General features: G+C 36.4%; 1 protein-coding gene across 1 annotated transcript in view; it reads left to right on the top strand.

Moving 5' to 3' along the window:
• The window catches only part of LOC107627327 (nucleolar protein 3-like), a 778-nt gene extending 474 nt beyond the window's left edge, over window positions 1-304 (top strand). The window contains exon 2 of the mRNA XM_016330172.1: window positions 101-304. Within this exon, the coding sequence (XP_016185658.1) occupies window positions 101-304 (204 nt within the window). The remainder of the gene's footprint in view (window positions 1-100) is intronic.

The following is a 15,558-nucleotide window of genomic DNA, read 5'->3' as shown; positions in this document are numbered from 1 at the left end:
GCGTCGTGTCATGCGACGTCTCCACCGCTTAGACCAGGCGTTTGCATCACAAGGCATTGAGCTTCCTCCACTTCCAGAGTCTCCCGCTTCTGATGAGCAGGGTCAGGAGGAGGAGCATACTGAGGAGCTAACACAGCAGGAGGCACCACTAGAGACGCAGGCCACCACTGAGGTCCAGCGTGACATCCCGGAGCCACAGCCAGTACTTGAGCCACAGCTAGTGCCACCTCCAGTTCCACAGCCCGAGCCTGAGCATGAGCCACAGCCTGGTGCGATTGTTGACCCTCATCCCGAGCTTCAGTAGCAGCATCGAGGACGATGCTTAATTCTAAAGTGTGGGGAGGTCACCGCTCGTGACCGGTGTTTGCATTCATGTGGTGAATTTTCAGACTTTTATTTCTATTCGCTACTACTCTATTTTGTTTTATTCCGCACTCTATATTTTAAGTCATTTTGGGATTACTGTACATATTTATGCCGTTGTAGATACTCTTATTTTGGTTGTTGCACACTCTTAGTAGATATATATATATATTGCATCTTGGTTGTGTTTTGCATCCTAGTTGTTGATTGTGATTAGAAAATTAATGGATTACTAAAAATCTAGTTAACCCTTCTATGAGGAATGTGTTTTGATCGAAAGGGACAAACTAGGAAATTTTTTTTAATCACAATATTGCATTAGAATAAGCTTAATTAATATGATGAAAATTTCCAAGAAACTCATTTTTAGAACACTACCCCAATTGGTTGAAATTTTTTTAGAACTTGCTTGAGTTATATACGTTGTGGATCATGTTTTGAGCTAAGAACACAAGCATGTGAGTTTTGAGCCTAATTGTATGGTTACATTATATAACCACTTATTTTCATTCTTGTGTGCATTATTCTCTTCCTATGATTTTAATCCTTGATTTGTTTGAGTCTTTATATCCATTATTTTGTGTATACATGCATTTATATGATTGAGGCCATTGTTCATATAGCTCACTTACCCAAATAGCCAACCTTTTATCTTCTATTGTTAGCCAATTTTGAGCCTATGCTTAAACCACTTATTCTTAAATGTTAGCACATTACAAGCCTAAGAGAAAAACAATAAATATCCCTTAGTTTGGATTTTTGATTAGCTTAGACTAGTGAGAGTGCTCATTAATTGATTTTGGGAGAGTTGGGAACATTGGGTAGAGATAAAAGTGTATTTTTGTGTTTTGTTGGAAAACCTTGGGAATTGGTACATACTCATGTATCAATCATGTTTACACCATACACATTGATGTTCTTGTATATACTTTAGTTTTAAAAAAAATTTTGCAATAAAAAGGGGACAAAATACCCCAAAGTGAAGTTCAATAAAAGTCAATGCATATGTGTGGTGATTAAAAAGAGAAGACATGAGTGTGTGAGAAAAGTGAAGAATGGGTAGTTAGGTTTGTTTAGAATTGCTTAGGTTGTCATAGGTTAGGTGGGAAGTTTAAGATAATCAAAGATTCAAATCTCTAGCTCACTTGACCATATGCATCTTACCTTGACCTTAACCCCATTACAACCTATGAGAAAGCCCTCATGATATTTGTATGCATGCATGAATTAATTGTTGATTGTTAGATGAAAAACAAATCTTGGAAAGCATGATTAGGGGAGAATTGAGTGAATCAACCATATACACTTGAGTGCCTAGAGCGGATACACATCCGGTGAGGGTTCAATCGCTCAATTACATGTTTTCACCCACGATCATCCTTTCTTGCAAGTTTGTGAACTCTTTTAACGATTCAATCCAATTGTGGTTTGCTTGATTGCTAATACCTTAGCCCTTGTGCTTATATGCGTATTCTTGGAAGTTGATTTATTTTGATTAAGCCATTGCATCATGTAGATAGATTGCATTTAGTTAGCGGTTTTCATTGAATAAATGTGATAACTTTTGCTTATTTTTCGATTTTAGCATGAGGACATGCTTAGTTTAAGTGTGGGGAGATTTGATAAACCCCGATTTCGTGGTTTATTTCATGCTTGTTTTGGGGGATTTATTCACCTTTTTCCACATTTATTCAACGAAATAGCATGGTTTGGTAATTCTCCCTTAAATTTTGCTTAAGTGTAGAAACATGCTTTTTAGGCCCAAATTTGGTGATTTTTATTTCACTTTAATTCCATTCGATGCCTTGATGTGTTTGTTAAGTAATTCCAGGTTCATAAGGCAAGTATTGGATGGAAGAAATGAGGAGAAAAGCATGCAAAGTGGAGAATGCATGAAGAAACAAAGATTTGGAATGCACCAATGGACGCACACACGTACAAGGCGCGCACGCGCAAAAAGTGGTTTCTCACAAGGACACGCACGTGTACATACCGCTTCCGCGCGGGTTGGGAATTTGCCAGCGATGCGCATGCGCACATGGCGCGCGCACGCCGATATTCTTATATGGCCCACTTAATGGCAAAACGCTAGGGGCGATTTCTGAGCAGTCCAGGCCCAAATCCAACTTGTTTCTGAGTGTATTTCATGCAGAATTGAAGTCCAAGCAAAGGGGGAGCAATTAGTTTAGCGAACATGAGCCTTTAGTTAGTTTCTAGAGAGAGAAGCTCCCTCTTCTCTCTAGAATTAGGTTAGGTTGATTTCCATCTTAGATCTAGGGTTAATTACATGTTTTCATCTTGTTTCTTTTATAATTTCTTACTTCTACTCTCTCATTCTCATGTTCTGTAATGTTAATTTCTCTTTTATGTTAATAGATGCTCTTGTTGGATTTGATTTCCTTTCAATGCAATTTATGATTCATGTTCTTTTATTATTGACTTGCTTTATTGTTGTTTAATTCCTTGAAATTGAATAGTGTAGATTTACATTCCTTGCAATTTGCTATGTTTCCCTTTTATGCCTTCTAAGTGTTTGACAAAATGCTTGGAAGGATGTTAGAGTAAATTTTGAGCATTCTTGGCTTGGAAAGAGTAATTGGGCAATCTTGAGTCATGTAAAACCCAACTCATGTTGGTAATCTAGAGTTGTTAGCTAATATTGTTTCCATTTACGCTAATCTTTGGCTAATTCAATTAGTAAGTTGATTAGGACTTTTGGATTGAGATTAGCTAGTCTCATTAGACTTTCTCCCTATTTGTTGGAGTTGACGTAATGAGATAAATTCTTGTTTATATTTGTGACATGATTAATTAATTTTGTTTGACATTCTCCCGATGTGTGAGTTAACTAAATAAGATGAATTAGTCATGCATGACTAGGATAGAAAGCCTATGATCTCAATCCATTGCCATGAATGTCTCTCTTTATTACTTGCTTTCTTTAATTATTTGCTCAATTTACTTTTCTTGTCTTTTTATTTTATTACCCCTCTAATCAAACTAAACCCCTCTTTTTTTGCCCCATCATAGCCAATACACAAGCACTCCATTGTATCCTAGAGAGATGACCTGGAGTCTAAATACTTCGGTTATAAATTCATTGGGGTTTGTTACTCGTGACAACCAATATTTTTGATTGAGAGGATTCTTGACTGGTTTGGAAACTATACTTTACAACGAGATTCCATTCATTTGAGGAAATTCTAAACCGTCAAGAATTCGAGCTCATCAACCTCACATCTCAACGTAAGCGGGATTAACCACCGTCTTTACGCCGCCGCCGCTACCACCACAGGCGGGATTAGCCACCATCCCTGCCGGGCGCATAGCGTCTCAAAATCTCAGTAAAAAATTATTTCAGTGGTTTTCAAAAAGCATTTTCAGTATACAGAGATCCATCATCTCAATCCGAGTCCTCGACTCATCTCAACCACTGTCCATTCATAACTCAGTTTCCACTTAAGGTCATCATTCCTCATTTCATATATCCATTACCCTTCACCTAACGTCAAACCGTTCTCAGCACGCCAGAAACCTAGGCCTCCGTTTTCTAATTTATCATAAAATCATGTACTAGAACCCTTAAGTCATATCCCATGTTATATTACTCAAAACTAGGCCCAAAAGTGTTAAAATGGTGTTATAGAAGCTTACAACCGTGTTGGGAAGGTAGAGTAGTTGAAAAACAAGAGAAATTTGAGAAACAGGACATGTGCGGCCGCACAGGGGTGTGTGCATGCGCACGCCCAGGAAATTTTTTAAAAGTGTTCATACACACAGGGGTGTATGTACGCACAGGTGTCAAAACTAAAAAGGTCTGTTCACTCGCACAACTTGTGCCAACGCCCCTAACAGACTAGCCTTCCCGACGTGTGCGTCCACACAGACCTGTGCGTTCACACAGGTTGAAGTTTTTCCTTAGATATGCGCGCGCACAAGTTGTGCTAGCGCTGCAAACAGAACGCACTTCCCTGCCTGTGCGTGCGCACAAGTGTGTGCGACCGCACAGGTCAAAATTTTTACAGGGTGTGCGTCCGCACGAGGTTGTGCGCTCGCACATATCAGAAATCCTGAAATTCTGCAACTTTGCAGAATTTCAGATTTTTAACACCAACTTTGAATGATCATAACTTCCTCTACAAAATTTCAATTTTCACAAACCTTATATCGAATTAAAGAGTTTTCAAAGATCTTTAAGTCTAAACAAATTTCAATCAATTTCGAAAATCGAGGCAAAAGTTATGATCGAACAAAGTTTACCAAAATCCCAATTTTTACCAAACTTCACCATTTACAAAATTTCTTACCCTACACCTTCCAAATCATACCAAACCACTTATAGTCACTCCAAGATCCATTTTTCACCAAAAACTACCCTCTTGGGTCACAAACCACAATTTATACCAATCTCTCATCATTTTCAGCATTAATATCATCATTATATCAACATCAATTTTCTATCATCAAACTTATTCATGCTTCTAAGCCATAAACAATAATAGTCATTCACCCCAATTTATCATACATCATAATCTCAATATCATTGTTTCTCAACATAACCATATTAATTCAACATACAACATCAACCAACCATCATCAACAACCACATAAATTCAACCCTATCCTATGGGTCACTAGCCTAAGTGTCCATGAATATTATATACTACATAGAGGAAACCAAAACCATACCTTGGCCGATTCCCTTTATGCACCAAAACCCAAATGAGCACAAGCTATGCTTTCCAACACAATCCAAGCTTTCAATTCCACTCCAATAAGCACAATTAAGTTCCAAAAGCTCCCAAAGCCACAATAATCAAACTATATGCATACAAATCACCTCAAATCAACCTAGGGTTTTAGTTAAACATAAATTCACAAGGACTTAATGGCATTTACCTCTTCCAACAGATTTGGATGTTAAAACCCAAGGCTAAGCAAGGCTTAGAGCAAACCTAAACATCCAAAATTACAAAAACTCATTTAACCCCAAAGCCCTGGGAACCGAAATTTTGGAGAGAAGAATAGAAGGGATTTCGTGGTTACCTCCCCAGTTTCTTGTATGTGTTTTGTAGAGCTCTTCACGAGGAACGCGTAGCCGCAAAAGGTGCGGCGATCGGAGCTCTCTAGCTCAAGATATGAGCTTTGGAAGAAGATGGTGAATATTGCTTCTTCTTCCCTTTTCCCCTTTCTATTTTCTGGTGTGTGTGGTGTTTTGTGAGTGAAAAGGGTTCACTTAAGTGCTTATATATGATTGGGCTTGGGTCCAACTTGGGCCCGGTCCAATCCGTTAGCGTTTTTAGCCCGTTTGGCCCAACTTCGGGCCAAACCTTTAAAATTAACGCCCGGTTTTCCATTTCTAATGTTTTTCTAAGGTTTTTGCCGGTTTTCACTTTTTCTCATGCGGTACCGGGCAGACTGAAATCAGTTCAACCGGTTCAACTGCCGATTCGCAGTTTTTCACGGTTTTTCACAGAAAGCACATTTTCTGACTCAGAAAAATCCATTGAGTCCAAAAATTACATTTAAATCCTCAAATTCTCACTCTAACTTTTTGAAGTCTAATTTGGGCATTTAATCACTTAATTAACCGGTTGATTAGTTGTGGTCCTTACAACCACCGTCACCACTTCTCTCTCTCCCTATTTCTTCTCTTTTCTTCTTCTTATTCTCCTTCTTCTTCCTTCTATTTCTTCTTCCTTCTTTCTTTTTCTTCTTTCTTTCTTCTCTTCTCTGGCGAAGCTCCACTGCCGTGAGCTTCACAATGGCTAACACAAGTGCCACTGTTACCTATCTTTTTCTTTTCCATCCTTCAACTTTTCAATTTTCTTGATTTAATCTTTTTTATTATGTTTAGTTGCTTGCTTAATTTATGCTTTCTTTATTCAACTTTGGTAATTTAGTTTAAGTTTTGTTTAATTTTTTGTTTGCTATATTGCAAGTGTTCAATTTTTGATTTATGGGTTATTGATGCTTGAATTTTGGCTTGAATTTGTTGAATTTGTGCATTGCACTCCATGTGTTTGACATAATGCCTGAATGAACTTTTTGTTTAAAGCATGTGTTCTAGCTACCATATGTGTTAGACTATATCCTTGTTTGGCATTCTAATCAAGAATTGTGCACTTTTGAATGATTATGATGTTATTCTGGATTGAAATTTCAATAATGTACTTGTTTAATGCTTTGAGTTGCTAGCACCAAATTGATATGAAAAGTGACATGTGTCTTCTTTTCGGTGGAAGTTTTAACAAGTACATATTGAATTTAGTGGATTTAATGGAATTACTTGTTCATCATGGTTTTTAAGTCAATATAATCACATAACAAGGTATTTATTCCTTGTTAATGCTTTGCATTTTTTTGAGTTGACTTGACTTGACTTGATTCTTATCAAGACTTGTCACTTTTTGTAACAAGCACCTTATACATGTGATTATTTGATTCTTCTTAAGGATGAATAAGTAGTTTCTCTTCATCATTGAATTGGTTATTGTTTGTTGTGCTATTTTATTAATCTTGCGCTTTCACTTGCACGATTTCAATATCCAATATGTCCTACATTCAATTCACTCTTATTGCAGTTGCCTAAGTTTGCTTGTATTTAATTGATGCTCATTCATTGCTTGCAATTTAGACCATTCAATTGGGGAGCTCATGCTTAAATTTTGACTGTGTGGATGCTATTTTCACTGGCCGTTGTGCGTTCCAACTGCGTGCATAATTGGAACACACACACGGCTTAATTTTTTTTTATCATACCACATCACTATGCAAAATTCCTCAATTAGATGCTTATTTACTCTCTCCTTTACCTTTTTGTGCTACTTGCCCTATGATTCCTAATTATACTTTATTCATTCTTTTTGAGGATGAGACGTGAAGGCAAGGAGCCAAGAGAGGAGAAGGACACCGTAGACGAAGATGCCGAGAATACATTGGACTTGGCAAATTCCACACAACCCAAGCCCCCACATCTACCAACCGAAGGTGGAGCTCTTGGGAGACATTCTCCCTGGATCGTGTTTGTGCATGGAGGACCGTGCGACGCTTAAGTGTGGGGGAGGATTCATCATTTTGGGGTGTAAATTCTCTTTTCCGAACACTTTGCACTTTATTTTTGTTTCTTTTTACTATATTTCTTGTAGATATTTGGAGTATTTTTTATTGTTGCGTTGCACTTTCTTCTAGTATATATATATATACATCTTAGTTCATCCATAGTTATTGCATTATCCATTTTTTGCATGGTATATATTTTATAGATAGAAGTTGTGATTGGATGATGTGAATATCATAATGCCTAGTTCAATTTTGTCCTAATTGTTCATGTTAGTTTTGGTTGTTGAAAATTAGGAAAAGACCTAGGAAAATTTTGAAAATTGCATCCATCACATCATACATACATATAGGAAATAATTTTGGTGAAAAACAACAAGGATTTTCAAGAATTTTTGTTGTTTTTAGGGTGTTCTATTGAATTGATTTTGAAAATTGTCTTTAAACTTGCTTGAATGATTTTTATGGAACATAGAAGAGTGATAGACCAAAACAACCTTGTGAGTTGTTGAGCCTATAATGTGTGGTTGCACATTTTAACCACTATTTTGTTCTTGTGTGTTATGCTCCTTCTATGATTGTGATCTTAGTTTTTCTTGATTCTTTATGTTTGATAGTTGATGTTTGAATGAGTTGAGCATGATTGAGGCCGTTTTTTGAATTAAGCTTACTTACGCATATAGCCATACCCTTACATCTACCATTGTTAGCCAATCTTGAGCTTTTTAATCCTCTTTGTTCTAATTGTAACCACATCAAAACCCTAAGCATAAAACCATAGAATGACCTTGAATTGTATCTTTGATTAGCTTAGGTTAAGGTGTGTGTGTGTGTTATTTAAGTGTGGGGGAATCTTTGGAAAGCATTGGAAGAGACAAATGTTGTTTTGGGTACTTATTGAAAAATTTGGAAAATGAGTGCACATTCATGTGTCAATTTGCTTTAACCATATGAATTTGTCACAGAAAAAAAATAAAAGTAGAAAACAATATAGCAAAAAGGGGACAAAGGTTTCCGCAAAAGAAAAAAAATGAATAAGAAATGCATATGTGTTTTGAATGGAAACTAAGGCATGAATGTGTGTGAAAAAAGTAATGGGAGGTTAGAATGAATTTTTGTGGGATGATTGATATAGGTTGAGTTAGATACTTGAGCTAATTAAAGATTTAACCTTTTAGTCCACCTAGCCATATATTCATCTTACCCTTACCCCAACCCCATTACAACCTTCTAAAGACCTCATGATACTTGCATTCATGCATCACACGTTCGTTGATTGTTAGATGAAAAGCAAATCCTTGAAAGCATGATTAAAGGAGACTTGAGTGATTAAACCCTAAACACCGAATGATTAGAGTGCATACACACCTAGTGAGGGTTCGATCACTCAATTCTATGATTCTATACCTCTTATCATGTATTTTTGCAAGTTGCGTCATTTTGATGAGTTGAATCAATTCTTTAGATTTTGATTGCATTGAATTACTTCTTTGCTTAGCCTTATATGTCTATATACTTGCTTGGAATTTGATTGTTTGTTTTCACCAAATTAATATGACATTATAGATAGATTGACATATATAGCATATAGTATACTTGCATGCATATAGATAGTTGCATCTAATAAGTTGTTACCCCTTGATCATTCTTCTTTGTTTGGTTTAGCATGAGGACATGCTATTATTTAAGTGTGGGAGAATTGATGAGTCCATATTTGATGATATATTTTGGCTTGATTTGAATGGATTTCATCACATAAACTCACACCTAATCACCGAAATAGCATACTTTTGTGATTTCTCCCTAATTTGGACATAAATGTGAAAACATGCATTTTTGTGCTTAAATTGGGCAATTTAATCCCACTTTTATTCCATTCGATGCTGTGATATATTTGTTGAGTGATTTCAGATCTTAGGGGCATGAATGGATAGGCAAAATTGGAAGAAAGTATGTAAGAAGGGAGAAAACATGAAGAAAACAAAGGAGAAAAGCATTTCAGAGTGTGCCCACTGTAAGAACCAAATTTTTCATGAATAAAATCATTTAAATGCCCAAATAAAATTTCGAAAAGTTAGGATGAGAATTTGGGGATTTAAATATGATTTTTGGACTCAGTAGGTCCTTCTGAGTCAGAAAATGTGCTTTCTGCGAAAAACCGCGAACCGCCAGTTGAACCAGTTGAACCAGTTCAAGTCTGCCTGGTACCGCACGAGAAAAAAGTGAAAATAGTAAAAAATCTTAGAATAATATTAGAAGTCAAAAACCGGACGTTAATTTTAAAGGTTTGACCCAAAGTTGGGCCAAACGGGCTAAAAATGCTAACGGGTTAGACCGGGCCCAAGTTGGACCCAAGCCCAACATTATATAAACCCTTTAAGTGGCCAATTCAGCCACTTTAACACAACACAAGCAGCAGCAACGTTGAGGTGAAGAGAGGAGAGGTGAAGGTTTCATTCACTATTCATCTTCTTCTTCTTTCTCTTATAACTTGAGCCACGGTGCTCCAATTTGCGTGCCGTCAGTTGCTATGCGAAGCTCTCTCCGAGCCCGTTAGTTTCATCTAGCCAAAGAGGTATGAATCTCGAAAAATCCTGCCCAGTTTCTGTCTTAAGAAATTCGAAAATATTAGGTGTTAGTTTTGAGTGAAATCTTGTGTTTTGGGTGTTTAGGTACACTCTAGCCTTTGATTGATGTTGGTTTTGGTTTCCAAAACTGTTAGACAAGGTAAGAGGCTTTGAACTCTTGTGAAATTTTGATTTATTATGAGCCCTAGGTTGATTTGTGATGGTTTATGCATATATAGTTTGATTATTGTGAGTTTGAAGCTTGTTGGTGATTGTTGGAAGCTTAGATTATGGTTGGAAAGCATTGGTGCTCAATTTTGAGTTTTGGACATATTAGGAATCATCCAAGGTATGGTTTCGGTTTTCTCTATATAGTATATAATATTCATGGACACTTAGTGTTCCGAGGTTTACCTGAAACTGTAGGTTGATCTCGGTCGAGATCTGCGGTGGTGGACGGAGCTGACGTGTCCGACTTGTTGGACTTGAAGGTGCCACTGATCCTTCATCACCGGAGGGTGGTGGTATGATGAGCAGATAATTTATACCCTTTTTGGCATTGTTTTTACATAGTTTTTAGTATGTTTTAGTTACTTTTTTATTATATTTTTATTAGTTTTTATGAAAACATCACCGGAGTTCTTGAAATTGATACTCTGAATGCCATATTGGCTCAGAATAAAATATTGACTCAGCAACGCCCTTCATGAGCTCTGATGAGTATTCTTCTTCTGAAGAGAATGAGGATGTTACTGAAGAGCAAGTTGCCAAGTTCCTTGCTGTCATCAGTTCGGCGTTTAAATGCCAGAATAGCATGCAAAGGCATTTTACATGCCTAATTGGTGCAGGGATGTAAATCCTTGACACCTCAAGATCTGTGAATCTCACAGGATCATCTCAGGATCTGTGGATCCCACAGGATCCCCACCTTCCCTCTTCATAATCCTAGTTTCTTCCAGAAACAGCCTATGCACGAAAAAGCCTATGCACGAAAAAGCTTCAATTCTCAGCCCAAGCACACACCAAGTGGGCCCCGGAGGTGGATTTCTGCACTATCTGCACTTAGTTACTCATTTTCTGTAAACCCTAGTTACTCATTTTCGTTACTCGCTTAGCCAAGATCCGCGTGCCTGACAACCATAAAGCGGTCTACATGATGTTCAACGTAGTCATTGGACGACAGCTTGAGTATATTATCTTGGATATCTAATACACGGACCGAGTCCGTGAGATTAGTATCTTCGTGGTATAGGCTAGAATCATTGGCAGCCTTCCTGGGATCCGGAAAGTCTAAACCTTGTCTATGGTATTCTGAGTAGGTTACGGGAAGGGATTACTGTAATGAGCTTCAAACCTACGAATGTTGGGCGCAGTGACAGTGTGCAAAAGGATCAATGGATTCTATTCCGACGCTAGCGGGGAACCGATAGATGATTAGCCATGCGATAGCTGTGCCTGGTATTTTTCATCCGAGACGAGAAATCCAACAGTTGATTAGCCGTGCAGAAACCGTAGAGGACCATTTTCACTGAGAGGATCTTACAGCTTGCCATGGAAGGGAGCACGCATGGTTGGAAGGAGGTAGTAGGCAAGCAGAGGTTTAGAAGCAACAAAGCATCTCCAGGCACTTATCTGAAATTCCCACCAATGAATTACATAAGTAACTTTATTTTATTTTATGTTTTATTTATATTTTAATTATCAAAACCTCATATCCATTTGAATCCACCTGACAGAGATTTACAAGATGACCATAGCTTGCTTCAAGCCGACAATCTCCGTGGGATCGACCCTTACTCACGTAAGGTTTATTACTTGGACAACCCAGTGCACTTGCTGGTTACTTGTGCGAAGTTGTGAAAAGTGTGAATCACGATTTCCCACACCAAGTTTTTGGCACCGTTGCCAGGGATTGTTCGAGTTTAGACAACTGACGGTTCATCTTTTTGCTTAGATTAGGTAATTTTATTTTATGTTTAAGATTTTTATTTTTATTTTTATTTTCGAAAAATTCAAAAAAAAAAAAAAGAAATTTATATCTATTCTTCAGAATTTTTAAATGAATTCTAGAGCTTCTTGAGATATGTTGAAGCATGGCTGGCTGTGAAGCCATGTCTACTCTTTTGGACCAAGGTTTCCACTTTCCATTGGAGAAAGGACATGTCTGTAATTGTTATGCTGAAGCTTGGCTGGCCGTTTGGCCATGTCTAATTCTTTTGGACCGAAGCTTTAGACTAACATTGCACGAATCCTGGAATTCTTATTAAAAATTTTGAATTTCTTTGTTTCTTTTTCAAAAATAATTTTCGAAAAAAAACACAAAATTTTTTTTAATAAAACCATAAAAACCAAAAATTTTGTGTTTCTTGTTTGAATCTAGTGTCAAATTTTAAGTTTGGTGTTAATTGCATGTTTTTAATTTTCCTTAAATTTTTGAAAATTCATCATGTGTTCTTTCTTGATCTTCAAGTTGTTCTTGATGATTTTCTTTGTTTGATCTTTACATTTTCTTGCTTTGTGTCTTTTCTTATTTTTCAGATGCATTTTTGAATTATTGGTGTCTAAATATTAACAATTTTTAAGTTTGGTGTCTTGGATGTGTTTCTTTTCTTAAAAATTTTCAAAAATATGTTCTTGGTATTCATCTTGACATTCAAAGTGTTCTTGGTGTTCATCTTGACATTCAAAGTGTTCTTACATGCATTAGTTGTTTTGATTTCAATTTCTGATGTCTTGTTACATTTTGTTGTTTTTCTCTCTCCTCATTAAAAATTCAAAAATAAAAAAAATATCTTTTCCTTATTCTTCTAATAAATTTCGAAATTTTGGGATTGACTTAGTAAAAAATTTTCAAAATTTGGTTGTTTCTTGTTAGTCAAGTCAAAATTTCAATTTAAAAATCCTATCTTTTCAAATCTTTTTCAAAAATCAAATCTTTTTCATTTTTCTTTCCTGTTTTTTGAAAAAATTCTTCAAAATTAATTTTCAAAATCTTTCTCTTAATTTTATTTCATAATTTTCGAAATTATTGCTAACATTTAATGTTTTGATTGAAAAATTTTTAAGTTGTTACTTGCCTATTAAAAAAGGATCAATCTTTAAATTCTAGAATCATATCTTTTAGTTTCTTGTTAATCAAGTAATCAACTCTAATTTCAAAAATCAAATCTTTTTAATTTCCTTTTCAAATCTTTTTCAAAATAGATTTCAATCATATCTTTTTCAAAACTTAATTTCAAATCTTTTTTTTTCTAACTTCTTATCTTTTCAAAAATTTAAAATCACCTAACTACTTTTTCACTTCTCATTTTCGAAAACTAACTAACAACTTTTTCAAAAATCTTTTTAATTAATTAATTTATTTAGTTCTCAATTTTATTTTATTTCTTTTCTTAAATTTAGAATTCTAACATATAATCAAAATAAAAATAAAAATATTTTTATTTTCTTTTAATTAAAAATTCGAATACACTCTCTTTCTCTCATCTCTCTCTATTTATTTTATTTATTTACTAACACTTCTCTTCTTTTTATAATTCGAACCCTCTCCCTCTCTCTGTATTCGAATTCTTCTTCTTCTCCCTTCTTCATTCTATTCTTCTTTTCTTCTACTCATATAACGGAATCTCTATACTGTGAAATAGAGGATTCCTCTTCTTTTCTGTTCTCTTCTTTTTCATATGAGTAGGAACAAGGATAAAAACATTCTTGTTGAAGCTGATCCTGAACCTGAAAGGACTCTGAAGAGAAAACTAAGAGAAGCTAAAGCACAAAACTCTGGGGAGGACCTAACAAAAATTTTTGAAAAAGAAGAAGACATGGCAGCCGAAAATAACAATAATTGTGGAGATGCAAGGAAGATGCTTGGTGACTTTACTGCACTCACTTCTGACTTCTATGGAAGAAGCATCTCAATTCCTGTAATTGGAGCAAACAACTTTGAGCTTAAGCCTCAATTAGTTTCTCTAATACAGCAGAATTGCAAGTTTCATGGACTTCCATTGGAAGATCCTTATCAGTTCTTAGCTGAATTCTTGTAAATCTGTGACACTGTTAAGACCAATGGGGTTAATCCTGAGGTCTATGGACTTATGCTTTTCCCCTTTGCTATAAGAGACAGAGCTAGGATATGGTTGGAATCACAACCTAAAGAAAGCCTGAACTCTTGGAAAAAGTTGGTCAATGCTTTCTTGGCCAAATTCTTTCCACCTCAAAAATTGAGCAAGCTTAGAGTGGAAGTCCAAACCTTCAGAAAGAAGGAAGGTGAATCCCTCTATGAAGCTTGGGAAAGATACAAGCAATTGATCAGAAGGTGTCCTTCTGACATGCTTTCAGAATGGAGCATCTTATGTATATTCTATGATGGTCTATCTGAATTATCCAAGATGTCATTGGACCACTCTGCTGGTGGATCTCTTCATCTGAAGAAGACGCCTGCAGAAGCCCAGGAACTCATTGAAATGGTTACAAATAACTAATTCATGTATACTTCTGAAAGAAATCCTATGAATATTGGGGTGACTTAGAAGAAATGAGTTCTTGAGATTGATACTCTGAATGCCATATTGGCTCAGAATAAAATATTGACTCAGGAAGTCAATTTGATTTCTCAGAATCTGACTGGAATGCAAGCTGCATCTGGTAGTGCTAAAGAAGCCTCCTCTGAAGGAGAATCTTATGACCTTGAGAATCCTGCAATGGAAGAGGTGAATTCCATGGGAGAATCCTATGGAAACACCTATAATCCTTCATGGAAGAATCATCCTAATTTCTCATGGAAGGATCAACAGAAGCCTAATCAAGGCTTCAATAATAATAATGGTGGAAGAAATAGGTTTGGCAATAGCAAGCCTTTTCTATAATCTTCTGAGCAACAGATGGAGAATTCTAAGCAAAGCCTCTCTGACTTAGCAACCATAGTCTCTAATCTATCTAAGACCACTATCAGTTTCATGACTGAAACAAGGTCCTCCATTAGAAATTTGGAGGCACAAGTGGGTCAATTGAGTAAAAGAGTTACTGAAACTCCTCCTAGTACTCTCCCAAGCAATACAGAAGAGAATCCAAAAAGAGAGTGCAAGGCCATCAATATACCCAACATGGCCGAACCTGGAGAGAGTCAGAAGGCAGTGATTTCCAATGAGGAAGACCTCAACGGATGTCCACTAGCCAATAAGGAGTTCCCCATTGAGGAACCAAAAGAATCTGAGGCTCATATAGAGACCATAGAGATTCCATTGAACTTACTATTGCCATTCATGAACTCTGATGAATATTCTTCCTCTGAAGAAGATAAAGATATTGTTGAAGAGTAAGTTACTCAATATCTAGGAGCAATCATGAAGCTGAATGCCAAGTTATTTGGTAATGAGACTTGGAAGGATGAACCTCCATTGCTCATTAATGAACTGAATGCTTTGGTTCAACTGAAATTACCTCAGAAGAAATCGGATCCCGGAAAGTTCTTAATATCTTGCATCATAGGCACCATGACCTTTAAGAAGGCTCTGTGTGACCTTGGTTCAAGTATAAACCTCATGCCACTCTCTGTAATGGAGAAACTAGGGAT

Source organism: Arachis ipaensis, chromosome B02 (genome assembly GCF_000816755.2).
Source record: "Arachis ipaensis cultivar K30076 chromosome B02, Araip1.1, whole genome shotgun sequence".
NCBI classification, from domain to species: domain Eukaryota; kingdom Viridiplantae; phylum Streptophyta; class Magnoliopsida; order Fabales; family Fabaceae; genus Arachis; species Arachis ipaensis.
This window is presented reverse-complemented; position numbering and strand designations above follow the sequence as displayed.